This window comes from Fukomys damarensis, unplaced genomic scaffold (genome assembly GCF_012274545.1).
Source record: "Fukomys damarensis isolate Sample0158 unplaced genomic scaffold, DMR_v1.0_HiC HiC_scaffold_37, whole genome shotgun sequence".
NCBI classification, from domain to species: domain Eukaryota; kingdom Metazoa; phylum Chordata; class Mammalia; order Rodentia; family Bathyergidae; genus Fukomys; species Fukomys damarensis.
Genome location: NW_022900949.1, coordinates 67,650,353 through 67,678,015, shown reverse-complemented (window position 1 = coordinate 67,678,015; position 27,663 = coordinate 67,650,353). Strand labels below are relative to the sequence as shown.

At 35.6% G+C, this 27,663-nt stretch overlaps 1 protein-coding gene across 2 annotated transcripts in view; it reads left to right on the top strand.

Moving 5' to 3' along the window:
• Positions 1-25,645, top strand: part of Eif2a (eukaryotic translation initiation factor 2A) — a 33,363-nt gene extending 7,718 nt beyond the window's left edge. The window contains exons 2-14 of one of the 2 annotated variants that reach the window (XM_010625299.3): positions 977-1,046; positions 6,374-6,448; positions 10,373-10,491; positions 12,047-12,146; positions 12,812-12,891; positions 14,942-15,015; positions 15,177-15,321; positions 15,457-15,573; positions 18,998-19,569; positions 21,091-21,204; positions 23,068-23,196; positions 24,203-24,268; positions 25,304-25,645. In XM_010625299.3, the coding sequence (XP_010623601.1) occupies positions 977-1,046; positions 6,374-6,448; positions 10,373-10,491; positions 12,047-12,146; positions 12,812-12,891; positions 14,942-15,015; positions 15,177-15,321; positions 15,457-15,573; positions 18,998-19,569; positions 21,091-21,204; positions 23,068-23,196; positions 24,203-24,268; positions 25,304-25,369 (1,727 nt within the window). In that variant the 3' untranslated portion in view covers positions 25,370-25,645. The remainder of the gene's footprint in view (positions 1-976; positions 1,047-6,373; positions 6,449-10,372; positions 10,492-12,046; positions 12,147-12,811; positions 12,892-14,941; positions 15,016-15,176; positions 15,322-15,456; positions 15,574-18,997; positions 19,570-21,090; positions 21,205-23,067; positions 23,197-24,202; positions 24,269-25,303) is intronic. The other variant, XM_010625300.3, reaches the window with a different exon arrangement.
• Positions 25,646-27,663: the final 2,018 nt, after the last annotated feature.

Genomic DNA, 27,663 nt, shown 5'->3' with positions numbered 1-27,663 from the left:
GCCTGTCAGTCTTGAGTCTCCCTGCTTTCTGCATTTCCCAGCTAGGAAGTGTTGGGGACGCCTGTGAGAGCTCATTAACCATGGGTGTAGCATGTAGAATGTGCCACAAAATACAGGGTTCCTGTTTGTATGTAGAACAATGAGCCACTTAATTTTTTTCCCTGTTGGGCAAGCCTTTTCTCCACAATACCAACACTCACAGGTTCTGTAGCACTATAGTTTGCTGGACCTGGTGTTTTGTTCTACCTCATTCTCCTGTTTTCCACTTGTCTGAATTAGGGAGTAGCTTGTGTCTCACTTGCTGTGCCCTGTGGAATAGAGTAATTGCAAATCTGTTCCATCAGCCAGGCAATCACTGAAGGACTGGCTCCCTCCCTCACTCAGTCTTATCCTCTCCCAAGAGTATACCAGGGTGTTGTGATCGAGAAACAGTCCTGTCACACACCTCCTAAACAGTGGAATTTGTACCGGATGGATTTGCTTTTCATTTGTCTTCCTGATTCAGACTTTACCTTTTGCCCTCAGCCCTCAGCCTCAGGGTACTTGAGACACTCACCCTTGCTGTTGCCGCCTAGGTGGCCTTCTCTTCCCTATTTTTTCTTTTCTGTGGTAATGGGAGGTCAAATCCAGGAGAAGTCTACCACTGAGCTCTGTACCCAGTCTTACGTATCCAGTACTGGGGATCGAACACAGGACCCTACACTTGCCAGGCAGACACGGGTGCCACTAAGCTACATCCCTTGCCCCCGCTACATTTTGTATTTTGAGACTAGGTTTAAGTTGTCCAGACTGGCCTCAAATTTGTGATCCTCCTGCTTCACCCTCCTAAGTAGGTGAGATTACAGATGTGAGCTGTTCTTATTTATAAAGTCACTTTATTTCTCAGTAGTGATACGCTTTTATGTAATGGATCAGAAATATAAACTGAGTTTTTGCTAGCTAAGTAATTGTGGTTCTTTCCATTATATTTTTTTAGTCCGAGGATCAGAAGGACTGTACATGGTGAATGGCCCTCCACACTTTACAGAAAGCACAATATTTCCAAGGTATGGTTTATTTTGTTAAGTGCCATTATATGAAATATAAGTACATTCTAGGTTGTTTTTATTGTTGGTGTATTTTGAACAACAAAGTAAAAAATAAGCTTGTTTCTTAGGGTATAATATATAATATTGGCAAGATGGAAAGAATACATATTCTTTATAAAGAAAAATTATCTTCAGATTTGGACATACTTAAGCCCATTTAAAAAATGGAAGGAAATGATATTAAGGAAAAGTGTAGGCACTAAGTGCAGGCCTTTGGTTTAGAAGAGTTTTATGTAAAGGAATAAGAAAAACTTGCAAATAATCTTCATCAAATCAGAAAATAAAAGTGGTATAAAGAAGGAAGTTAAAGACTAGGTGTGCGAAATACATAGATAAATAAACATGTTTTTCCCAAAAAGAAACAATGGAAGGGTCAACCAAAAGCTATCAAGATGACTACTTACAGTGGGAGAGAATTACAGGTTGTAAGACATATCTGTGAATGAACTTTGGTATGTATAGTTTTGACGTTGGACTGTGTAATTGTGTGTGTGTGTGTGTGTGTGTGTGTGTGTGTTTTGTTTTGTTTTTGGTACTGGGGATCGAACTTGGGTCGTTGCGCTTGCAGAGGCAGGCAGCAGCACCACTGGGCTAAATCCCCGGTGTAATTGTTTTCAATAATAAAATTAAATAGAAGACTGAAACAAATGACCCTATATACCTTTATACCAAGGCATAACCATATGAAGATCTGTGAGATTCTTAAATGTATTCAGTGGTTTTATACTTAACTGAAAATTGATATTATAGGATAAAATAAGTAAATTATGATATTAATGTCATTAGGGGAACATTTGAATTTATCATAAGATAAAGTAAATAATTTATGAGTGTCATTAGGAACTTTTTTTTTGCATGAGAGTGAAGAGAGAGGCTGGCACTTATACAAACTCATGATTTCTTTTCATAAAAATATGTGTATTTCATAGCTCTCTCCAGTGAAGAAACCTGGAAACACTGACGACTCAGTAGCGTGAATATGTGTGCATCACAAGTTGTGAGCTATCAGTACAATCCCATTCCTCACTAAAATGAACCTTATTTACCAGCATTGGTGGTCCATTAAGTATTTCTTGTTATTTTGAAAAAAAAAGAATTCAAGTTAATAAATGCAGAAGAAGAAGAATACTATTAGTCATCATTTTGTAATCTTAAATCATGACTTTGGGCCAGTGGTTTTCAAGGTTTAGCATGCATCAGAATCAGAGAAATGCAAAGTAAAACTGCTGAGATACTATCTTGCCCCAGAAATAATGGCTATCTTCAAAAAAATCTACTATTAACAAATGCTGATGAGGATATGGGGAAAAGGGAACCTTTCTACATTGTTGGTGGTAATGTAAGCTAGTAATGTAAACCACTATGTGGAGATCGCTCAGAAAACTAAAACTTGGAATACCATTTGACCCAGCTATCCTAGGTGTTTTCCGAAAGATACAGGAATACATACGTACCCGTGATTATAGAAAGCACAAATTATAATAGATAGATCTCGGAAATAGCAAATATGTCCATCAACACATGAATGAATAAGGAAAATGTGGTATTTATACACAAAGAAGTACTACCCTACTGTGAAAGATAAACTCGAAGCATTTATGAGTAAATGGATGCAGCTTGAAAACATGTTAAGGGAAATAAGTCATACACACAAGCACACATACCGCGTGGTCTTACATGAGAAACACTGTGTACACATACACATACAGATGCGCAAAATAGGAAGTAGGGAGAAGTTCAACTGCTTCCCCAAATTAGATATTTTGTTGTTTCAAAAATATTTAATAGATAAACTAATTTTATTTATATTACAAGTTTATCTTCGTTTGTTGAAAAGAAAGTTTTGTTATTTCCTTTTTTAAAAGTCTTTTTGCTTTATGTCTTATATTCTAAGTAACTACTTTGATGACAATACACAGTGTATTAACTATTATGAAATTTTGAGAGGCAGGATATATCACGTGCAGGTGCAGATTCCCTATGCTGAGTATTACCATTATGTATATCTAAAATGTACCAATAAATGGTTTGCTTTAAAAAAAAATACACTGCTGCTTTTTAAAAGAATCATTTGAAAAGCTTATTAAAACACAGATTTTGACTTCTCACATTCTCTGATTTATTAGATGAGAAATAGTGCATTTGAAATAAATCCTTGGGTGGTGTTGGTGTTGCAAATTCAGGGACCCAACTTTTTAAAACCAGTGATTTTAGCTGGGCGTGGTGAGACACACGTGTAATCACGGCACTCGGGAGGCTGAAGCACAAGTATCGCTGGAAGTTTGAGGCCAGCCTAGGCTACATAGTTTAAGGACAGCCTGAACTACACTGCGAGACTCTGTCTCAAAAACAAACCAGACGAAACAACGGTTTAGGCAGGTGATCTTCAAAAGATGCTAAAACCATTAGATTAACTGTGGGTGGGAAGTTTTATAATCAAGTTGTCATCATCTGAATCTGTTGATCAGTTTTTATTAGTACCACTTCTCCAGAGCACTGCTATAGGAAATGTGGGCCCCAGACCAGCTATATTGGCATCACCAGTGAGCCAGTCCATACCTGCAACATGTCAGGCATTGCCAAATTTCCTGAATTAAAATCTGTATTTGAACCAGATCCTCAGATAACTTATGTATGTGTTAATATTTTAAAAGCATTTCTCTAGAAAACAGTGCATTGCAGTTACATGCTATACTTCATTGGTGTGTACAATACCGAGATTACAGAAATGAGGGAGAAGAGGGAAGTGAGGCAGACAAGAGGCCAAAGCAAATAATGGGAATACACTGAACTGACCAAAGAGTCCTGCCTGCTGCGGTGGTCATGATGGAAGCCATGCTGAAGTATGGTCCCCATTCCTGTAGTCTGAGAGAGCCAGTGGTATTAGGAGATTCAGGGCCATGTCACTTGATTGAATAGTTGAGGCACGGGAGCAGGAAGGGTAAGTCTGACAAACCACATGACTCAATTCAGTACAATCTTAATATCACTGGGAATAGAACAAGATATTAACATGTGTGTCTCCAAAGTGAGTTGCAATAGGAGCTATATAGAATTTACATGACAGTTTTAACAAGATTTAAAAACTTAACTCTTGCTAGTTTTGTAGATGAAGAGTTCTCAAATTGACTGCATTAGGAGAACCCTTGAGAGCTTTTTTAAAAACCCAAATACAGTCAAAAATACCGGCTATTGGGTAATAGTAAGGAGTTAGTTTTGTGAAATAGAGTGGCACAGTAATGATATGTTTTAAAAATACCCTTGTCAGCTTGACACAGTGGCACATGCCTGTAATCCTACTTACTTCGGAGGCTGAGGCAGGAGGATTCAAGGCTAGTGTAGGCAATTTAGTAAGACCTTGTTTTAGGTATGTAGCTCAATGCAAGGGCCCTGAGTTTAATCCCCACTATCACACAGAGTAAAAAATCCTTACTGAAGTAGAGTAAAATGATGTAGCATCTGGTTTTTTGCTTAAAATATTCTGGCATTAAAAATAAAAGTGAATAAAATTGGCTTTCAGTTAATATTTAAGATTGATAATGGATCCATGAGAGTAGATTGTCATAGCTTTTCTCTATTGTTTTGTGTGTGTGTGTGTGTGTGTGTGTGTGTGTGTGTTTATTTTTCATTTAAAAGGTATACTAAAAGGAAATGGATAAAACTTCCCAGTTGCCAAGCTTAAAAATTGAATTCTGGGTTCTGTTTAGTAAATTTACCTTTAGTCTTACAGTCTAGAATGAATTGTATATTCTAGAATGAATTGTTTAAAAGAAAATAGTGGATGCCAGGCCTGGTGGGGTACATGCCTAAAAATCCCAGCATTCGTAGGATGAGGCACGAAGATCTCTGTGAATTTAAAACCAGCTTTGGCTACATAGTGAGTTCAAGGCCAACAAGGACTGCATCATGAGATCCTGTCTCCAAAAAAGAAAAACAATTTATAAACATTGGGATAAGGCGATTTTTTGAGTCAAGAGAACCATGATAAAAGTGAATTATTTCAAGCTTATCTCATGTGCTTTCTGTGCAAATGCCCCAGATGCATCAGAATAATAGAATTGTTAATAGGATTTTATCAGTGTATCTGAGAAATGAACAAATCTTTGGGTTGGAAGATAACAGGATTGTCATTGGTTAAGAGTGAGGTCAGCTAATTAATGAGTTGGTGTTTAAGGGAAGGACTGTTGATGAACTACAAAATTTTCTTATGAGCTCATTCAACATTCTTATAAATAATTTAGATGATAGTTTAAAAGTGCTATTTTAAAATTTACACATACGTGAATCTGTAGAATGACTAATATTGTAAAAGAGAAAAGTCAATATTTACATAGAGCTGAGTAGATTGGAATGATAGGCCAAAACCTGGGGGGAATTTAACAAAGATAACTGTAAAACCCTGCATTAAAAGTTTTAGAAATAAATTGCACAAAAATAATTTACCATTACCGAGTGATTGCAAAAACAGATGTCATCTTCAGATAAGTGAGTACAAAGACAATGTTCAGTTTAGGAAGAATGTGTTGTTCAGTTCTTGATACAGTTGTTATTTAGCAACTGGAATTATATTTCGGCCATAACATTCTTGTGTAATGTTGTGCTACCTGCATACACATATACATTTCTATTCTGTGTTCAAAGTGAAGAGGAATATTTTGCAGATTAATTGCAGTGTGTCTTTTACTGTAATTTTTTTTTATTTGACCTTTCACCTCACACAGTTTTGGTTACTTGATAAGAGTATTGTCAAATAGTTGGATTTTCACAGATGCAGTATAGAATTGACCTTTAATAAGAATATTTTCTTACTACAGTTTCTGTCTTTACACATGAGAAATTGGTATTTGGTCTTTGCCCTTTGAATCTAGGGACACTGGTTGCCACTTAATGTATTCTGTCCATCACTGTTCTGCTATGTAGGTATTCTGAGACATTTACCACAAAATCTCCCTGTTGAAATCCTACAGTCTTTGTAAAATCAGGGCTGACAACTGGTAACTTTCACATTCAGTTATATTTTTGTGGATTCTACACAAACTAGTTATTCACCCCAGAAGGAATGTTTCTCTCTTAAGGTTAAACTGTTGGTACAAAGTTAGTTTCCAGCTCACTTTATGGTGGTTGTTGGGACTGTAATCTAAAAGATAAGTATTTTGGCAGATTAAAAGCTTTCTGATGTTTTTTTCTAAAATTTGTGTAAGTTCTTAATAAATTCATAGATTTTAGACTATAATATTTTTAAAAGTATTAACGTTTATTAATTTAAACTTTTTTGCCATTTTCAGGGAATCTGGGAAAAACTGCAAAGTTTATACCTACAGTAAGGATGGGACCTTATTTGCCTGGGGCAATGGAGAAAAGTTAGTGTTCATTTATATAGCATTATATCTTGTGTGTGTCATGAATGTGACTATAACTGACATTTGAATAACATGTATGTGGGTGGCATCATTAAAATCCATCTTTTGATGTCATGATGTAGTAAGACAACTACAAATACCTCCAAATGTGTTTATATGTGTGTATACCATGACTTGTCTAGTTACTTAGAATTAAAAATTAATATAAAAAATGTGAATGATTGAATATAGAAGAAATTGAGAAGTTGTTATTTTGTTGGTTTGTTTGTTTTGTACAAGGGATCAAATTTAGGATCCTGTACTTGCAGGGCAAATGCAGCACCACTGAGCTAAATCCCCAGACTGAGAAGTTACTTTTAATAGTGCTATAAGTTATTGGTTAGTTTTTTAAAGTGTACAATACATTTAGAGAACAGCTTGCTTATTTACATTAGATTTGGATACTTTACTTATTTATTTATTTATTATTATTGTTTTTCCTGGTACCAGGGATGAACTCCTTGCACTTGTGAAGCAGGTGTGGTGCCACTGAGCTAAATCCCCCACCCTAGATCCTTTTTTGGTACTGGGGATTGAACTCAGGATCTTGGTGCTTGCAAAGCAGGCGACGGGACCACTGAGTTAAGTCCCCAGCCCTGATACTTATTTTTTTAAGTTAGTGTTTTCATTTTCTATTTATTTTTTGAGACAGTGTCTTGCTATATAGTTTAGGCTGACCTTGACCTCACTAGATATCCCAGACTGGCTTCAAACTCACTGAGATTCCCCTGCTTCTGCCTCCCTAGTTCTAGGATTTTAGGCGTACACCACCACACCTAGCTTTTGTCTTTAGATAAAAAGATACTTTTTGTCTTTGCTGTTAAATGAATAACCACACTTAGTACATACTATCAGTCCTACTGTGTGTAAAAGTATATCAATTCAAAAGAAGAAATAGAGAGATACAGAGATAATAATGGATTGCCAGAAAAAACATTTAAGAAATTTGTTTCCTCCTAAAAAAAAAATTGGTATCTGGAACTGATTTTTTGTTTCAGGTGTTTTGGTAATTTTTTGGTTAGGTTTTTGGATGATATTTTAGTTTGGTTTTTTATTTGTTTTGTTTTTGTGGGTTTTTTGAGACAGGGTTTCATTCTGTAATTCAGGCTGGTCTTGAACTCGGGGCAGTCCTCCTGCCTCAGCCTCCCTGGTGCAAGGATTACAGGCTTGCACTGCCACGCCTGTTTTTTGTTTTTGTTTTTTGAAACAGGGTCTTGCTATGTAGTCCATGCTGGCCTTAAACTCGCTATGTAGTCCACCCTAGCCTTGAACTCCCAGTGATTCCCCCCGCCTCAGTTTCCAAGTGCTGGGATTACAGGTAAGTGCTACCATGCCCAACCTTCAAAGGAATGTTTACTATGATCTACATATGTAAAACACAAAATTGATCTTGCAAAAAAAGTTATTTTGACTGAGTAATCATATTTTACTAAGAAAACCAGTTTTTTAATTTTCCAAATGTCACTACAGCATTTTATTTCAAAGGCAGGAAAATGCTCAAAGATTTGCTGCTTGTTTTAAAGTAGTTTTTTTGTTTTTAACTATCTGTTAGGTCAGTTTTGTTTTATTTTGTTTTGTTTGCAGTGCTGGGATTCAAACCTAGGGCCTCACACATGCTAATCAGGTGGTCTCCTACTAAGCTATACTTCAGCCCAATGCTTTCAGGTTTTTTGAAAAGAAAGATGTATGAATTGGTTTGAAAATGTCTTTTAATTGATGTTCTTTCTGGTGATGTCTTGAAACACTCAAGTCAGATTGGATGAAACATTAAAATTTCCTGAAGAAAATTGGTTGTATTAGTTGACTTATCTTTTATGACTATAAATTGCTAGCAGAATTAGCTTTGATAATTAAAAAATTAATGCTTTTTATTTTTTAATTATTGAGTCCAACCCATAAACTTCTACTTTCAAATTCTAAATAATACAATCATGTTAATCTTACCACAGTGTTAAGAGTCTTGGCCTCAAATATAGTATATATTCTCAAATTTTCTTTTATAACCTATTAAGTTTTATCGGATCTTTAAGTTTTAGTTTTTAATACATATTTAACCTTTTTTTTTCCCCCTCAACAAAAGTACTGGGGATTGAACTCAAGGGCCTTTACACTAAGCTACATCCCCAGCCTTTTTTTTTTTTTTTGGAGATAGGGTCTCAAATATGTAGTTAGGGCTGGTTGTGGCTCTGGCTGGCCTCATACTTGAAATGATTGCCTCTCAAGTCCTGGGATTTATAGGTGTGTGCTACTACACCCAGCCCTCTTTGTACTTTTTATTTTGAGACAGTCTCCCTAACTTCCCAGGCTGGGTTTGAATTTGAATCCTCCTGCCTCAGTCTCCCAGAGGGCTGGGATTACAGGCATGTGCCACCGTGCCAGGTATATGTTAAATTATATTATTTGGAACCAATAGAAATTTACTACCTAGTAAGATACACCATACTTTTCATTGTCTATCTCTTTAGGTATCCCTTATTCTAGTGGCTTAGTTTATTGATAAATATTTTCATCTTGGCATTGTTGTTAGTGGTTTTATGTATTTCATATCCCCATTTAGCCTTTTGAATTCAGATGTAAGTCTTTTATGTATCCTTGTATGCCTTTTTACATGTTGTGTCCATCACTTTAATAGATATTTATACTGTGGCTTTTTTTTTTTTCCTGAAAGGGACGTGGCCATAACAGTACAATTATTTCAGGACATGAGAATCAGATATATGGGCCAGGGATGCAGCTCTGGAACTGCGTCTGCCTGGCAAGTGCAAGGTCCTGAGTTCAATTCCCAGTACTGAGGGGGGGCATCAGATATAGCATATTGATTGTGGTCTTTGCTGTGTTTGTAGCTAACTATGTCAGAAAGCATAACTGATTTTTCCTTAAATAGGATTTTAAAAGGGATCTAGGAATAGTTTCATTAAACTAGGAAGAAATGTTTAAAAAGTTCATAACAAAAATCAAGAAAGCTTCATGTAATTTTCACATATGCAATTTACAATATGTATTTGCTGAAATAATTTGCAGAGATTTATTTTTTCCAGTACTGGGGAATGAACTTGGGATCTTGCACTTATTTGCAAAGAATTTTGTGTGTTATATGCTTAAACTATGCCATAGCCTTTTGCATCTATTAATTTCTACTTATCCTAATCTAGATATCCTCCTCGAACCTGAGTAGAACAAAGTTTCAGCAGTTTCTGGGATAAAATGTCATTCTTATAAATTCCAAAAACTTTGTGTAATATAGAAAAACAAGGCAGACTAAAGTGATTTGAAAATTTTGGCCATGTCACTTATCATTAGTAATATAATCCTGAGCACATCAACCTGTTTGATTTTCCTAAGCCTAAATTTAACCATTTATAAAATAGAAGTGATAAGATTTACAGTACTGTTGTGAAGATTGTGAGAAAATTTACAGAAAGTGCTTGCCCACTATGTGGTTCATAGACAGTATAGTATCCAAAATATGGAACTGCATTTATTAGTTACTATCATTTTTCATGCTGCAGTAGTGCTTATATCTTGGAGACTGCTTCTGAGATTTTAATGGCTATCAAAAATATCCTTATTGATTTCCGGGCTGTTACAGTTTCCATTTATCCAAATGAAAAAGTACTCTTGCCATTCTGTCTGGCATCTCTTCTTTCCCTTTGATTTGATATTATTTTCTGATATTAGGGGTTTTTAGTAAAATATACATTTTTTTAGTTACAGAGGTTTCCTGGATATTTTCTAGAGCTAACCGAAAATTATTGAAAAATAATTTTTATTGAAAAATGAAAGATTTGGAGTGGTCTGTATTTGAAAAGAGGTGTGAATGTTTTGCTTAGTGCTGGCTGTTATAAAACGGTATTTCATTGCTGAAGTAATTTCTTTTGAAACCAGAGTAAATATTATCAATGTCACTAACAAGAGACTACTGCACTCCTTCGACCTCCCAAAGACAGTTTGCCTTGAATTCTCACCCAAAAACACTATCCTGACAACGTGGCAGCCTTATACTAGTAAGTATTTTCCCATTGTAAAAATATTCTGGCAGGACCAATTAAATTTAGTGTAAAACTAGAACAGTTTATAACCTTGTAAGACAGTAATTCGTCTTTCCAATAGTAAATGGTATTTGTGAATATTTATAATCAACAATTAATATTTGTGTTTCCCAAATACAGTGTACTGAAATTAATTTTAAGGTATAGCAGTCCCCTCTTATCCAGAGGAAATATGTTCTTAGTGAATGTCTGAAACTGCCAAGTCCTTTAATGCCTCTTCTATCTTAACTAAGACCATGCATTGTAGCTGTAACTTTTATACTTTGAGTTGTGACAGCAAAATTAGCATATATTTCCTTTTCTTTCTTCACACTTTTATGGATAGATTTATTACCATAGATCTTAGCAGTCTTGGCATATTTTTTCCCCTTACATTAAATAGTTGAGAACCTCTACCTTTTCACTTACAGGAACCACTAGACGGCTTCTCTTTGGCATGTCCAAATTGTCATCATTACTTTTTATTGTTTAAGGCTTTTATTAAGTAAAGTAAGGATTACTTGAACATAAACACTGTATGACCAAGATGGCTACTAAGTGACTAATAGGCAGATAGCATATAGATATATTGCAGACCAAAGGATGATTCCTGTTTGGGAGAGACAGACTGGCATTTTCCAACACATGTAAAGATTTCTCATGATAATACATTAATATTTTATAGATATACTCTATACATGAGTAATAAAATACTCGGAACTGGTATGGGGGCTTCTTTTGTTTGTATTTTTATTTTTTTGAGACAGGGTCTCACTATGTAGTTGAGACTAACCTGGAACTCACTGTGTAGCCCAGGTTGGTCTCGAACTCACAGCGATCCTCCTGCCTCAGCCTCCCGAGTGCTGGGATTACAGACATGCGCCACCACACCTGGCTGTGGACTTATTTCAATAAACATTTTCTAATATCAATAATGACAAAATAAAAACAAAAAATGTTGATACCATTCATTGTTAGATTGCAGACCTTCTGGGTTTTGTTCTTTCAAGAGACAAGGCTCTAATGAATCTTTTTTTTTCCAAGTAAATAAAAGTATTTGAGACTCATGAATTTTATAAAACTTTTTCTTTTTTTTATACCGGGGATTGAACTCTGGTCCTTTCACTTGCAGAGGCAGACGGCGGAACCACTGAGCCAAGTCCCCAGCCCCTATAAAACTTTTTTTAATGACTTATACCATAGAGTCATGCTTTTCATGATTTAATCCATTTGACAGTAATCCGTGTCAAACTTAATAGATAAAAAAAATCTCTTAAGCATTTGTAAAACCTGTAGTAATTAATTTATTTCAGAAATGCTGGGCTTTTGCTCATACATATCCTATGCATTGACATGGCTTTAGGGATGAATGATTAAGTCTATAATTAAGGCTAGAGAGTAAAGTTGACTTAAGGCAACTCTTTTATTTGATCTTCATAACCATGTTCAAGCTTTTTAAGCATGAAGTCTTTTTTTAAAAAGTATTAAGAGACAATTATTGCAAAAATTTTTTTGTTTTGTTTTGTTGCAGCTTCCAAAGATGGAACAGCTGGGATACCCAACCTACAACTTTATGATGTGAAAACTGGAACATGTTTGAAATCTTTTATACAGAAAAAAGCACAAAATTGGTAAATAAATGCCTTAAAATTATTTTCAAAATAATTTAAATATTTTTGTGGAATAATGTTTGTTTCTTTGGTATTGGCTTTGAAAATAATTTAAACCAAAATCTGGATCTTTAAGGATTTTGTATATAGGAAACTCTTAAAATGTGGTCTTCCTTTGTGTAGTCTTTTTTTTTTCCTCCTCCTCCTTAGAGATAGAACACAGGAGTGCTTTACTCCTGAGCTATATCCCCAGTCACTTTTTATTTTGTTTTGGGGGCGGTTTCTTTTCCTTTTTTTAAGACAGTGTCTCACTATGTAATTGAGACTGACCTGGAACTCACTGTGTAGCCCAGGCTGGTCTGGAACTCAACAGCAATCCTCCTGTCTCAGCCTCCCAAGTGCTGGGATTACAGGCATGTGCCACCATGCCTGGCTGCCACTTTTTATTTTGAGAAAGGATATCACTAAGTTCCCCAGGTGGGACTTGAATTTGCGATCTTCTTGCCTCTGCTTCCTGAAGTGTTGGAACTATAGAAATATATGCCACCATGCCAGCTTCTTTAGTCTTTAAGAGGAAAAGAACAATATTTTTTGTTGTGTTTTTCCTTAAATAGTAAGCTATATGACAAATTTTAACATTGTAACATGATACTACAGTTTAACTAATTTCTTTCTTTTTGATTCAGGTGTCCATCCTGGTCAGAAGATGAAATTATTTGTGCCCGAAATGTTAATAATGAAGTTCACTTCTTTGAAAACAACTTTAGTATGGAAGAATTTATGAAATAATTTTATTAAATGTCATTGTTTTAATTACTGTTGTATCCCATGGTAAAATTTAAGATAATTCATCTTTACCCTAGTTGGATTTAGAGTTGGTCAACTTCATGTTCTTCTTTTTTGGGTAGATAGACCAAGACTATATTATAAAGTGGTAATCTTTTATCAACAAACATGTAATGTTTGATTGCCTTTAATACATATATTATTATATCTTCCTGACAGATATTCAGTGCCCAGATACATTATTTCATCAGAGATGACAAACAATGACACTCTCTCTCTCTCTCTTTTTGTGTGTGTTATTGTTGTTTGAGACAAGGTCTTGCTCTGCAGTTCAGGCTGGCCTTGAACTCAGGCTGGCCTCCAACTCATGGTGATCCTCTGCCTCACCTCCTAAGTGCTGGGATTATAGGCCTATGTCACCACTCCTGGCCCATTACTTTTTGTGTATTTTCTGTAAATTCCCCAATGTACCGTGTGGTTACTATTTGAAACCATAAGAAAAGGCTCAATAAGTATTCTTTACCTTTATCAATTTTAATATATTCTCTCTAGCAACCTTTATTGTAAACATTTAGTTTTCTCCTTTTCATAGTGAACTATGGATTTAAAATATGTGGTTTAATCCATTGCAGTTATTATTCTTATTGATACTCAGATTGTCTCATCCTTGTTCATTTAGTCTTTTTTGGTACCGGGGACTGAACTCGGGTCCTTGCGCTTGCAAGGCAAGCCACCGAACCACTGAGCTAAATCCCCGGCCCTTGTTCATTTAGTCTTAAATAACTTCTCTGCTGTCTTGTGTACTTCTTGGTATACATCTATAGTCAACTGATTCTCCAAGTAGCCCTGTTTCCTTTTCATGGAAAATTCTAAAGATTCTCATCTCTGGGGCACTGATTATTGTTTCCAGGCCTTTTATTTTTCTTTTCATTCTTAAGGCTTTGATAATTGTGGGGTAATTCTATAATTCCATTTAAATTAAGATTTGCAGAATTTTTACTTAGCATTATCTGTTTTACCTTTTGCTGATGCCAAGAATCTTCTGGGTTATGAGAACTGATAATTTGAGAATATCACGTACTCATATTCATTTCCTTTGTTGTACATTAATTCTTACACATAGAATTCTTAGAATACTACCAAAAACAACAGCAGTAAGGTGCTTGCTGAAAATAATTTTAAAAGAAAAAATTTGCATTTATTTTTGTCTTTAGAGTATCCCATTAGTGATTATTCATTTATAAGTGTATTACAGTAGAATAGGAACTAGCAACTCTGTTCACATGTACCAAAAATGGTTTTATAGGCTGAGTTTTGAGCAGTATCTAATTGCTATATCTTTCACTTCATTTTTGTACTTTTGAGATTCTACCTCATTAGCTTTTGGATTCTCTTGCTTCCTTGTCTTAGTCTTTGTTAGCTTTTCAGAAAAGTGGTGGGCACCAGTTACAACTTAATGTGCTACTTTTGAATAACTATTGACCTCTGAAATGGAACATAGAAAGAGCAATGCTAATATCTCTTTATTCCCATTAACTAGAACTGCAGTATTGTAAGCAGTATGAGTTCTGACCACCTGTGATAGAGTAAGCATCAATGAATATCAGCTACATCACTATTATTTGGATCATTTTCATGTTTCTGTGTTTCACACTGACTACAGAATTTCCATTCTACGATAGTAAGCCAGGGACAAACTTTGCACCAGTTGGGCTCTAGCACTATTTATTTTAGAGGTTGATGAGAATTGACATTCATTGAATGTACCATGTGCCTGGCATTGTATTCTTAAAGTCAGTCACTGACAGATAGGTGATACAACCTCATTCCTTTCCCAAGCTCACACTAGTAAATGAGTGAGTAGGAATTCAGGCCTGAGTTGATCTTAGTCCCAATCCATGCTTTTGCTACTGTGTTGCTCTGCCTTGCCTGCCCAAGATTATGAGTACGTTAGTAGTAGTTATACTTAGAGTTTCATAGGTCCCTGTTAGTTTCTCTCATCAGTCTAACACCATTTACTTTTTTTATAGACACAATTGCAAATAAATTGCATTTGCAAAAAATTAATGATTTTGTTTTATCACCTGGACCCCAACCATACAAGGTAATTGCTATTTTTTTGTTTGTTTATGTGGAATGTTACATGCTTGAACCTTTTCTTAGTTTTTTGTTTTGCTTTGTTTTTTTGGTAGCTGTAATAACACATCCATTCTAATTTATATGCTTTAAAAAAATTAAATGATAATTTATATCTGTGTACCTTAGGTGGCTGTCTATGTTCCAGGAAGTAAAGGTGCACCTTCATTTGTTAGATTATACCAGTACCCCAACTTTGCTGGACCTCATGCAGCTTTAGCCAATAAGAGTTTCTTTAAAGCTGATAAGGTTACAATGCTATGGAATAAAAAAGGTATGACAAATGTATTTTTATTTCTCATTTTGTTCATCAAGGGTTAGTTTAAACTTACAGATGCATTAAAAAAAAGAATACTGATGTGTATCATTTAATTTGTTTTAAATTTAATTTATGTTTTTGCTGTTATAGCCACTGCTGTGTTGGTAATAGCTAGTACAGAAGTTGACAAGACAGGAGCCTCCTACTATGGAGAACAAACATTGCACTACATTTCGACAAATGGAGAAAGTGCTGTGGTGCAATTACGTGAGTATTGCTGTAGTCTTTTTTTTCTTTTTTCTTTTCTTTTCTTTTCTTTTCTTTTTTTTTTTTTTTTTTTTTTTTTTTTTTTTTTTTTTTTTTTTTTTTTAGTATTGGGGATCGAACCTGGGTCCTTGTGCTTGTGAGGCAGGTGCTGCAACCACTGAGCTAAATCCCTGGCCCCCTGTAGTCTTCTTTTGATAAAAATGATATTAAAAACATAATATGCTGTAACGATGGTGTAAATAAATTCTTCATCAAATGATAGAATTCAAATACTTTAATAAGCCTTAAGGTAAAATTACTCTTAAGAAACTTAAAGTCATTCTCAGATATACCCTATTTTGACAGAATCCAATTAGTTGAGTTGTGCCAGCATTTTAGTAGTAGTAGAACTTCCTGAGTAAGGTAATAACACTGGAAATAGATCTAGTAAGTTTCACATTTGTGAATACCCAAGAATGTTACCACTTCATTTTTGTTTTGCTTTGCTTTTTGTACCAAGGGTAGAATTCAGATCCTTGCGCTTGGCAAGGCAGGCAGTGGAATGTTTTGTTTGTTGTTTTTTGTTTGTTTGTTTGTTTTGGTACTGGGGATCGAACTCGAGTCCCTGTGCTTGCAAGGCAGATAGCAGAACCACTGAGCTAAATCCCCAGCCCAAATTAACCACCTCATCTTTTTTTTTTTGGTACTGGGGATTGAACTTGGGTCCTTGCGCTTGCAAGGCAAGCCACCGAACCGCTGAGCTAAATCCCTGGCCCTGGTTTGTTTTTTGAGGCAAGGCTTATTGTGCACCCCAAGCTGGCCCCAAACTTCTTGTCCTTCTGCCTCAACCTTTGTATGCTCCTGCACCCAGCTCATCTGTTGTTTGGATGAGCTAAATTAATTTTAAATACTAGCGGCTTCCCAATTTTTTTCATTTTCAATTGAACGTATGTGAGTAGGGTAATCTTCCATACAAAAAAAACTGTATTCCCATTGAAGACAAAACAAGGCTAACCAAAATACCTATTAAACATAAACATAACTGATAAAAAGAAGTAAAACATAATTTTGAAAAAAGAAAACTGAATAGGTGAAGTTATAATAAACAGCCACTTTTTAAAAAATAAAGATTTCAGAGCCAGGCATGGTGGCTCATGCCTGTAATCCTAGTACTCAGGAGGCTGAGGCAGGAGGATTGCTGTGAGTTTGAGACCAGCCTGGGCTATATAGTGAGTTCCCGGGCAGTCTGAACTATGTAGTGAGACCCTGTCTTAAAAAAAAAAGATTTCATATGCAGCAAAAATAAAAGTTATATAACACCTATGGGAAGAAAACTTTAAAACTGTTCAGACAAACTATGACCTTTTAATAAGGAGAATTTTATAAAGATGTCATTTCTGTCCAAGTTAACCTAAGTCCAGAAATAGATCTATATCTCTGTAGGAATTCATATATAGGAAAGTTAGCATTGAATCAGTGGAGAAAATACTGATCGTTTAATTTATTATTTGGAAACAACTGGCAAAAAACTTCAAAGGTACTAGAAGGAAGTATGAAAGAATTTTTTTTCTAATGTAAAGTAGAAAGATTTTCTAAGCAAGCCAGAAATCGTAACAGAGAAAAATAATAAACTTAATATGGGAAAATTACAGATCTCACAGCCAGGCATGGTTATGTATGCCTATAATTGCAGCATTTGAGAGGCTGAGACAGGAGGATCACTGCGAATTCAATGCCAATCTGGGGTACATAGTTCATGACAAGCCTGAACTATTTAGACCCTGACTCAAAACAGTAGCGATAACAGCAAAATGAATTTACAGTGAAGGAAAAAGAGATCTATCTATAAAAAGAACAAACAAAACACTGGGAAAAATGTAATTTTCAAAAGCAGACAAGGGATGAGTATGAGAAAAGATGAAGTTTCTTGGTTTTTTTTAGTACTATTTTTTGAGTTTCTTAATATAGCAAGTAAATTTAAGTAAAAGTCCAGTTAGTAATGAGAAAAGAATAGTAGGCATGGACAATAAAATTAATCTATAGGGAAAAAGAATCACTTGTATTAAAAGATGCTTAGCTTATAATTAAAGACAGAATAAAACAAGATACAGGGCTGGGGATTTAGCTCAGTGGCACTGTGCCTACCTTGCAAGTGCAAGGCCCTGAGTTTGATCCCCAGTAGCAGAAAAAAAAAGGGCTACACATTTTTACTTAATAGGTTGGCAAAGATAAAAATAAGAAACTATAGTTATGAGCAGAAAAGGGACATATGTACCCTCAGAACCTGTTTATAGGCATGTAAGTTGGTACATTTTGGTAGGAACTCAAGGAACATTTTGGTAGTAATGTTACCAAGTATATCTAAACACTGTTTGGCCTTGCACTTTCACTCCTACAGATTTATTTGTATATACTTATAGTGGGGGAAATAAAGCAAGGTTTGTAATAGAATATAGTGTGGTTGAAAAAGAATGATACAGTTCTCAATGTGCTTAGGTTGAAAAATCTCGGCCAAGCCTGATGGCTCATGCCAGTCATCCCAGCACTCTGGGAGGATGATGCAAGATGGTCTCAAGGTTGAGCTCAGCCTGGGCAACTTAATGATTTAATGAAATCCTATCTCAAAATAAATCAGTAGAGCTGAGAATGTAGTCCAGTCAGAACACCCTCACTGTTTATATAACCAGTACCACCCAAAAAAAGGAAAAGTCTTCAAAACAAAGTACTAAATGAAATAACAGGTTTAGAACTTTGTCATTTCTAAGTGTGTGTTAGAGACAGATGTTTTATTTCAACAAAAATATTCTGAAAGGATATGCAAGAAATATGCCTTTTTATAGACGGACTTAATTGTGGTATATGTTTTTATATAGCTTGTATGTTCATTACCATGAGCATATATTACTGCTTCCAAAAATATGTTCCTAGTATAGTAAAATGGGCCTGTAGTTTATTCTTAGCACTTAGGAGGCAGAGGCAAGAGAATCACTTGAGCTCATGAATTAAAATCTCATCTCAATAATTATTTTTATTTGTTAATAGTCATAAACTGTTACCATAAATTCATACTGGCTTTGTGACCCCACATTTCCAAAAAAAATTTTTTTGAGACAGGGTCTTAACTGTGTAGTTCAAACTAGCCTTGAACTCTCTGTGTAGCCCAGGTTGACTTCAGATTTGCAGCAGTCCTCTTGTCTTAGCCTCCTGTGTGCTAGGATTACAGGTGTGCATCTCCATGCCCAGCCTCAGTAGAGATTCTTAAATGATTATATGACCATACATTAATTCCCATAGTATATCACATAGGAATATATTAATATGTCTTGACATTTTGGGAGGGATTTTCTTTACTGTTTGATGTGTTTATGAGTATTACATAATGTGCTAGTAAATATATTCATAATGATTCTTTATTGCTAATTTGGGTTTTACATTCTTTTTCTAGCAAAAAATGGCCCCATTTATGATGTAGTTTGGAATTCTAGTTCAACTGAGTTTTGTGCTGTGTATGGTTTTATGCCTGCCAAAGCAACAATTTTCAATTTGAAATGTGATCCAGTGTTTGACTTCGGAACTGGTCCTCGCAATGCAGCCTACTACAGCCCTCATGGACATATATTAGTACTAGCTGGGTTTGGAAATCTGAGGGGACAAATGGAAGTGTGGGATGTTAAAAACTACAAACTTATTTCTAAACCGGTAGCTTCTGATTCTACATATTTCGCTTGGTGTCCAGATGGTGAGCATATCTTAACAGCCACATGTGCTCCCAGGTTACGTGTTAATAATGGGTACAAGATTTGGCATTACACTGGCTCTATCTTGCATAAGTATGATGTCCCATCCAATGGAGAATTGTGGCAGGTTTCTTGGCAGCCATTCTTGGATGGAATATTTCCAGTAAAAACAATAACTTACCAAGCAGTACCAAGTGAAGTACCCAGTGAAGAGCCTAAGGTTGCAACAGCTTATAGACCTCCAGCTTTAAGAAATAAACCAATCACCAATTCCAAATTGGTAAGTGAAGTTTTACTATTTTGGTAGGAAAATTTTTCCACTGTGTGGAGTAGTTTAGAACTTCTTCTTTTATTCCTGTGTTACTTGCTATATGATTAAAATATAAACCCTAGAGGAAAAAAAATAGAATAGAAATCCTAGAATGGAAATCATTAAGTACTGACTGCTGAAGATGGTGAGCAGCTTATCTTGTTGAGCTTACAAAGAGGTTTAATTTAAAAGAATTCACATTTTTTAATTTTTGGAAAAGATGACAGCATGATACTGACTTTGTAGCTCAGGAGCTCAAATGCAAGTGTCTGTTAGGCTGGGCTAGTATGTAATGCAGTACGAAGTGGGAGAGAATGGGAAATGAGCGTGCTCAGGATTTCTGTAAAGCCCACAGCAGCTATACTGTAATAACTCATTCTTTCCCTAGGAAATTTTGTCAAAATGTTTGGTTTTTCAAGACAGTAGATCTGGGTGCTTATGTGAAGTTTTCCAATTTTCAAAACACATTTGTTATCTCTTCCAGACGATAGTTCTCCATCTTTGCTTTAAAGTTATGATGACCAGAGTATTGATCAAATTCTGGTATACTTTTTTTTTTTTTTGATACCAGGGATTGAACTTGGGTCCTTGCGCTTGTGAGGCAGGACTTTTTGGTGCCAGGGATCGAACTCAGGTCTCAGGTCCTTTTGCGCGTGAGGCAGGCGCTGGAACCACTGAGCTAAATCCCCAGCCCAGATTCTGGTATACTTTTAAAATGTTAGTATTTCAGAGCTCAGAAAAGAACATCAATTAATCCCTGAGTTTCTGTGATGGTGTTAAGAAGTAAAGGTGCTCCAAGAATGAGCAGCAGTATTATTAGTGTTATTAAAAAAGACCACCACTAGCAATAAACTAGAACTCTTTTAAGTAAAAGGGGCTATATAGTCATTTAGTTATTAGGCATTCAGGGAAGTAGATACTTTTCCTAAGAATAAATATTCTTATGCCTCTGTTGTGCCATTCCTTACTTCCCAAAACCCAAAGAACAGCCCTTCCTACTTGACTGAACAGAATGTCTGTAATTTCTTAACTCCTGTATTACGTTTAAACATTGATTGATCTAATCTCTGATTTTACAAATAAATATCTGACAAGTCTTTTTGTGAGGAAACTGGGTTTCTGTTGACAGGGATCAGATCAAAGAAAACCTTTGAAGGTGTTTTTGATACCTGGTTTCATAGGAATCATGTGTCTCTAATAGTGCTAAGAAAAACTCTGTTCTTTAAACAAAACTAAAGGGAATTTTACTAGCTTTAAAAAAAATATGTACCTGAAAGATGTAAACCAGCTAATAGGAAAACCTTTATTAATTTTATTCTCACAGTGTACCGCTACTGATAAGAATTTTGAAATGTTCTTTGCCAGTTATACTGAGATAAACTTGATAAAATAAGTTTATCCTATATTGGTAAAAGTATATAATTTGTTATTGTATGTAGTTTTTAAAATATAAGCTCTGTTTCAAAATTGCTTATTTTATATTTTCCATAGCATGAGGAAGAACCACCCCAGAATATGAAACCACAATCAGGACACGATAAACCATTATCAAAAACAGCCCTTAAAAATCAAAGGAAGCATGAAGCTAAGAAAGCGGCAAAGCAGGTATTTGGGGTACTAGTAACTAATCTTTTCAAAAACAAAAGGCCATTAAATTAGCTTTAAACATTAAAGTTTAAGGAACTGTGGTCCTAATAACAGTGTTACGTTACAAAATGTAGTTAGACTTTAAATAGCCAGAATATCTTCCTTTGGTTTTTGCCCATGAGTTTCTCAGTAATCCTGTCTCTATAATGGATGACTCTGTTAGCCTCTCATGACTATAGCAAAGTATTCAAGATAATCATCTTATAAAGGCAAAAGATTTCTTTTGAACTGGTTTTGGAAGTTCCAGTCCATTGTTAAGACCTGTGGCAGGCAGCTCATCATGGCAGAAATGAAGTGGAGCCAAATGTCTCACCTCATCACCAGCCACAGAGCAAAGAGAGGCGGGCTAGCATCCCACCATCACCTTCGAGAGCAAGCCTCCAAGGTCCGAAGAACCTCCCGTTAGGTCACACCTCAGAAAGGCCCCATTGTCTGTCTCCTAGTAGCACCTGGGAACTAAGGTTTACTACATGGACCTTTGGGGGACATTCAAAATAGACACTGTAGCACTGATGAAGAAAGCTGGACCCTATCTTAAAACCTGAGATTCCAATGGGATTATATAGTATGTTCCTTGCTGTAGAGCCTTTATGGTAGAACCCATGTGAAGTGTAGTTCAAGATAGGCTAGAAATTATACGGCATTACAGCTATTTTGTCACTCAGTATTATATTACTATATGAAATTCTTTAGCTGAGAATCTACCAGAGATACCCACAATTGTTCTAATTTTTTTTTTTTCTGTTTTTATTTTTGGGGTTTTTTTCCCCCTGTACTAGTGATTGAACGCAGGCCCTTGTACATACTAGTTGAATTTTATTCTACTAATAAGCTGTGCCCACACCCTTTTTAAGTTTTATTTTGAAACAGTTTCCCACCAGTTTGCTCAGACTGGCCTGGAACGTGCAATTCTTCTGCCTCAGCTTCCCAAATAGCTGTAATTATGGGTGTGTGCCACCACACCTGACTAAAATAATTTTGTATTTGATTATGTACATGAAAAGTCATACCAGTGTGATAACTGAGAGATTATGGTATTGTTTGGCTCATTATGATCAACTAGGCTAGAAATGTCTTGTTCGTGTAGTCATTTTTGAGATTCAGACAAAGTGGGTATCTTGTCTGTTCAGATGACTGTGACAAAATACCTTGGGGTAATTTTTAAACAACAGAAATTTACTACCCTTACTTCCGGAGAACCAAGAGTCCAAGAGCAATGGAGTATCTGGTTAGAGAGCTCATTGCTCATTGATGTCAACTTTTTTGTATCCTTACTTGGTGGAAAGGGCAGGAGGCTTCTCTTGAACCTTTTCTGTAGGACGCTAAGTCCTTTTCTTGAGGGTGAGGTCCTTATAATTTAACCATTTCCCAAGGGCCCCCAGTTCCATTTGGGGCATTAGTGTTCCAAATTAGGAAAAATTTCTCCTTAGCACTTTGTTGCCTAGCTGAATTGCTGTGATTGTAAAGAAAGGTAAGAATATTTTCCTCGTAACAGCATTTGTGACACCTACTTGCGTCATACGTACTCTAGTTGTGAAGTGTATCACAAAAGTGAAACCTTCAAGGCCCTCTCACATTGCCAGACCTTCTATATACGGTCATGGCATATCCCAAACACCCAGAAATCTCAAGTATTGGCCGACTAATTCAGAAATCTCCTAGTTTACTCTGATAAGGTCCTTTCGTTTATGTATGTAGCAGAGATTCTTTATATAAAATGACATAATTAGTTTCTGTATTTTATATACTAAGACTATGTGGGCTGAAATACTTTAATACTTTCGTTTTTTAAATTGAAATTTTAAAAAATTTTTCCTGCAGGAAGCAAGAAGTGACAAAACTCCAGATGTGACACCCACACCTGTTCCACAAAATATACCACAAAACACTATCTCTCAATCAACTTCTGGTAACCCTGAAATAGACAAAAAAATTAAGAATCTGAAGAAGGTAGAGACTTAAATGAAAAAACAGACGTATATGTGGAAAGAAGTATACCTGAGAAATACATTTTAAAAAATAGTACATACTTTAAAATGGTATCTAAGAAGTTTAATGCTTTCTCAGTATGAAATACGGTGATTTAGGGATGGTACTCATTGTAATTCTATTCATAAACGCTTGAAGGCTATTGCTCCTTTATTAATTTTTAAAGTGGTAATTTGCATTTGTACACTTTTATATTCGTTATTTCATTATATATCTGTAAGATAGGTTGAAACATATTTTTATCCCAGTTTTAAAGATGAAGAAATAGGGCAGAGGTTATAGTTTAGTACAAAGTGCTTGCCTAGAATGCCCAGAGTTCTGGGTTTGGGTCCTGGTCCACCAGAGCAGCAATAACAACATAAAAGATGAGAACACAGAGACCAAAAGTTAATTAATACATAAAAATGCAGCCAAGTCTGAAGTATTTCCTAGCTGCATTATGATGTTCCACTTAACAGTTTACCCTGAGCTTTGCTCAGACAGTGCATTTGTTTTCTTGCTGTCTAGCCTGATTGTCATTTGGGCAGGTGTTATTTCAATCAGTCGATTCTTGTATTGAATAAATTTGATAAAATTGTCATTTTATATATCTTGTTATATAATCTTACAAAAATTAATAAAAATAAGCAATTATTGGTCATCTTGTATTTAAATAATAGGACTGGTAAGTGGTTAAAGACAAAGACAAGGTCCAGGTACAAAGGGGTTTTGAAATAAGTGCTGAAATTAGTGATATATTTACACACATGCGCATGCGTGTATATGCACAAATGATAACATTAATTAAAAGCTTAAAAAAAATTTTGCCATTTCCCATTTTTTAAATTTTCAGACTATTTTTGATAGAAATATAAGATAATTCTACTAGATTCATGTTTCATAATCATCATTAAGTTCTTAATGAGAAAAGTCGCATTAGAAATTGCCTTTTCCTTTCTTTTTCTTGACCAATTTTTGATGTTTGCAGAAACTGAAAGCAATTGAACAGCTTAAAGAACAAGCAGCAGCTGGAAAACAGTTAGAAAAAAACCAGGTATTTTCTTGCATTTTTCATTTGAACTCCTAGTCATTACTACATTTCCCTGTTATAAGTAAATATTTAATCAGAAAAAACACAAAGACTTAAACTTGTTTTGTAATATTTGTACTTTTTAAAAGTTTTAACCCTTAATAGGCAAGGATATGATACACGCAGATTGTAGTGAATGACAAAGTTACTCTTCCTGAGAGGCATGTGAATGCTGTCACTGCTTATGAGAGATCCCTTTGACAGGTTCCAGTCTCCTGCTCGGTACTACAGTGCAAGGTTAAAAGAAAAACTTGAAGACAGAATTAAAGAGACAGAAAAACAGGGAGCCAGGATGGCCAGTGCTGAGCAACCAGCAAAGACTCTGGCCAGTCCAAGCCACTGCTATTTATTGATGACATCGGGGTTAGACTGGGGTAAAGGGACTACATGAGGGCCTGTGCAGTTGTAGCAAACACATTACTGATGCAGGCAAGGCTTGTAAAGGAAAAGACAAAGCATTCTTGAATTAGTAATAGACAAAATATAGGGTTGTAGTTAGCAAATAACCTTGTCCTTCTAGCTAGAGAAGATTAAGTGTGGGAACAGAATTTGAGTAAGAATTGCTCTGACCTCAGCATGTAGGCTTTGGCTGGACTCGCTTCTCGAAACTCTTTACATTCTGTACCTGCTCACAGGCTGCTTTGTTTGCTTTCAACAAGGTGGTCTCCCTCCGCTGCTGAGAACGGTGGCGGTGTATTATACTAATTAATCTCTTCCTGTATCTCAGCTAGCATTTTCCCCTTCCTTTCCTCCGCAGTTTTGAGATCAAGTGTAGAAAGGGAGATAGTGAGAACAGCTTCTGTCCTTTGTTCCTTTGATTCATTTCAGATAGCAATTTAGAATTTGTTTCTAATTCCTATTTTTTCATTTGTGTTTTCCAGTGAGTGGATCTGACAAAGTGTAAGAACTATTCCTTCTCTGAATTTTTTCTGCACTACTACAGATCCAGTAATTATTTCATTTCCAATTTAATGACTTCATTGTTTTATTCTTTTCTAGTTGGAGAAAATTCAAAAAGAGACAGCCATTCTCCAGGAGCTGGAAGATTTGGAGTTGGGTATTTAAAGATTCACCAAAAGCAAACTGGTGCAAACGCATCTGTTAAACCTGTTGATGTATCTGAAATGTCTATGTGCCTACATTTCATATTGGTCTGCAATATTATTCATTTATCCAAGGTTCTGCATATCTATGAAATTATTTAATAATTGTCTATTACCTGACATTTACATCCTGTATCATGTCAGTACATGACAAAGAAAAGAAATACCTGAATTTTTCAATTAAGCTGGACAGATTGGGAGACATTGACTTTTAATTGGGGACAGTATTTACTGTATAAATGAATAAAAACATTTTAAATTCAAATTTTTTGCCTCTAAGTTTGTCAGTAATAAATTACTTATTGCAAGGCATGTATTAAATTATATAATTCTCACAACAAGACTCTATGAGGTGGATGCTAGAAAGTGGAACTTGAACTCAGGCAGTCTGATTCTAGAGCCTATGATCTAGGTTATTGTGATTCACTGGTTAAAATAGATAAAATATCCTTGCCAGCTCTGCTCACTGTTTTGAAGGATAATATGACTTCTAGATTCTAAAATGCACTTTTAAATTTTCATGAATCCTGCCAAATTTCCTTCTTTCAAGGCTTGTCCTTTTACCAATGAAAGTTTATTAATTATCAAAGGTTAGAGGCCTTTGGATTTTTGCAAAATTGAGAAAGATGATACTGTTACAGTTACACATATTTCTTTTTGTTAGGAATGTGTTAATTTACTTTCCCACATTTAAGAGTTAACTTGTATTTTTTTAGTGAATTGTCTTTCCTTTTGCTTTGGCTTTTCCAATATTTGATTATTGGACTTTATTCTTAATTTGTAAGAGTGTCCTACATAGTAACACATCCAGTCTTTTTAAAAAGTTTTTTGTTCTAGTTTGGTTTGGTTTTTTGAGACAGGTCTCGCTGTGTAGCCCAGGCTGGCCTCCTGCCTCATCTTCCTGAGTGCTGGTATTATAGGATACTTCTGTATTCCTTTATTTCCTTAAAATATTTCAGGGATCATTCCATATCAGTGCATTACCCTTTATACTTCTTCTTTTTTTTTTTTTTTTTTTTTTTTTTGGTACTGGGAATTGAACTTGGGTCCTTGGGCTTGCAAGGCAGGCAGCAGCACAACTGAGCTAAATCCCCGGCTCCTTATACCTCATTTTATAACAATGTTCTATATATAATGTATCACTTGACTGAGTTCACAGTGGCATACATTCAAGTTACAGAACTCAAACAGGGTAGAGGGCAGGGGATTTAGCTCAGTGGTACTGTGTCTGCCTTGAAGCGCAAAGTCCTGAGTTCGATCCCGGGTACTGGGAAGAAAAAACTCAAACACATATATCCATGTTCAAATAAGATAAGAGCCAAGCTCTCAGGAGGCTGAGGCAGGAGGATTGCTCTGAATTTAAGGCCAGCCTGAAATATATCGGAAGATCCTGTTTTAAAAAGCCAAATAAAGGCTGGGTGAGGTGGCACACGCCTGTAATCCTAGCACTCGGGAGGCTGAGGCAGGAGGATCTCTGTGAGTTTGAGACCAGCCTGGGCTACACAGTGAATTCCAGGTCAGTCTCAACTACATAGTGAGACCCTGTCTCAAACCACCCCCCCAAAAAAAAGCCAAATATATCAAAATATGAATGCTCATCCTTGTTCTGGAATTGGGTTGTGTCCAGATTTTGAGAAATTAGTTTCATGGTTGCTCTGTTTGACTGGAGGTTATTTCTGTGTTAGTATCTCTTTGTATTAGTGGGTAAAGGACAGGAACATTATGTTTTTATTCAACTGACATTTCAAAGCAGTTTCTGGGTTTCCATCCATATATAAATAGAGTAGTATCCAAAGTCAGGCAAATGGGCAATAATTCATAGTATACAGGCCTTGTTTATCCAGTCTTACGAATAGTACATGTTTCTTTCTTTGAGGAATAGTGGAATCAGCCCATACCAGGTGCCTAGTTCATAGCTACCAAGGCATAAACTCAAACCAAGCTTAAACATTTTCTTTCAAGTTTTATGGATAAATTTGTCATGTCTATTGAGTACAGTACAAGTGACAAAAGAAAACAATACATTTAGAAGTAATAACATCAAAATGTCTTTATTCATAGATACACCTATTTGTATATTTATAAATAGATTTGTCTAGGGCTAGGGATGTAGCTCAGTGGCATAGAGCCTGCCTGTCAAGCACAAGGTCTTGAGTTCAATCCCCAGTACCAAAAAAAAAAAAAAAAAAAAAAAAAAAATGTCTAATGAAGTAGAAGGCAAAACTCATGGTCTGTTTCCAAAATTTGTGGCCAGGA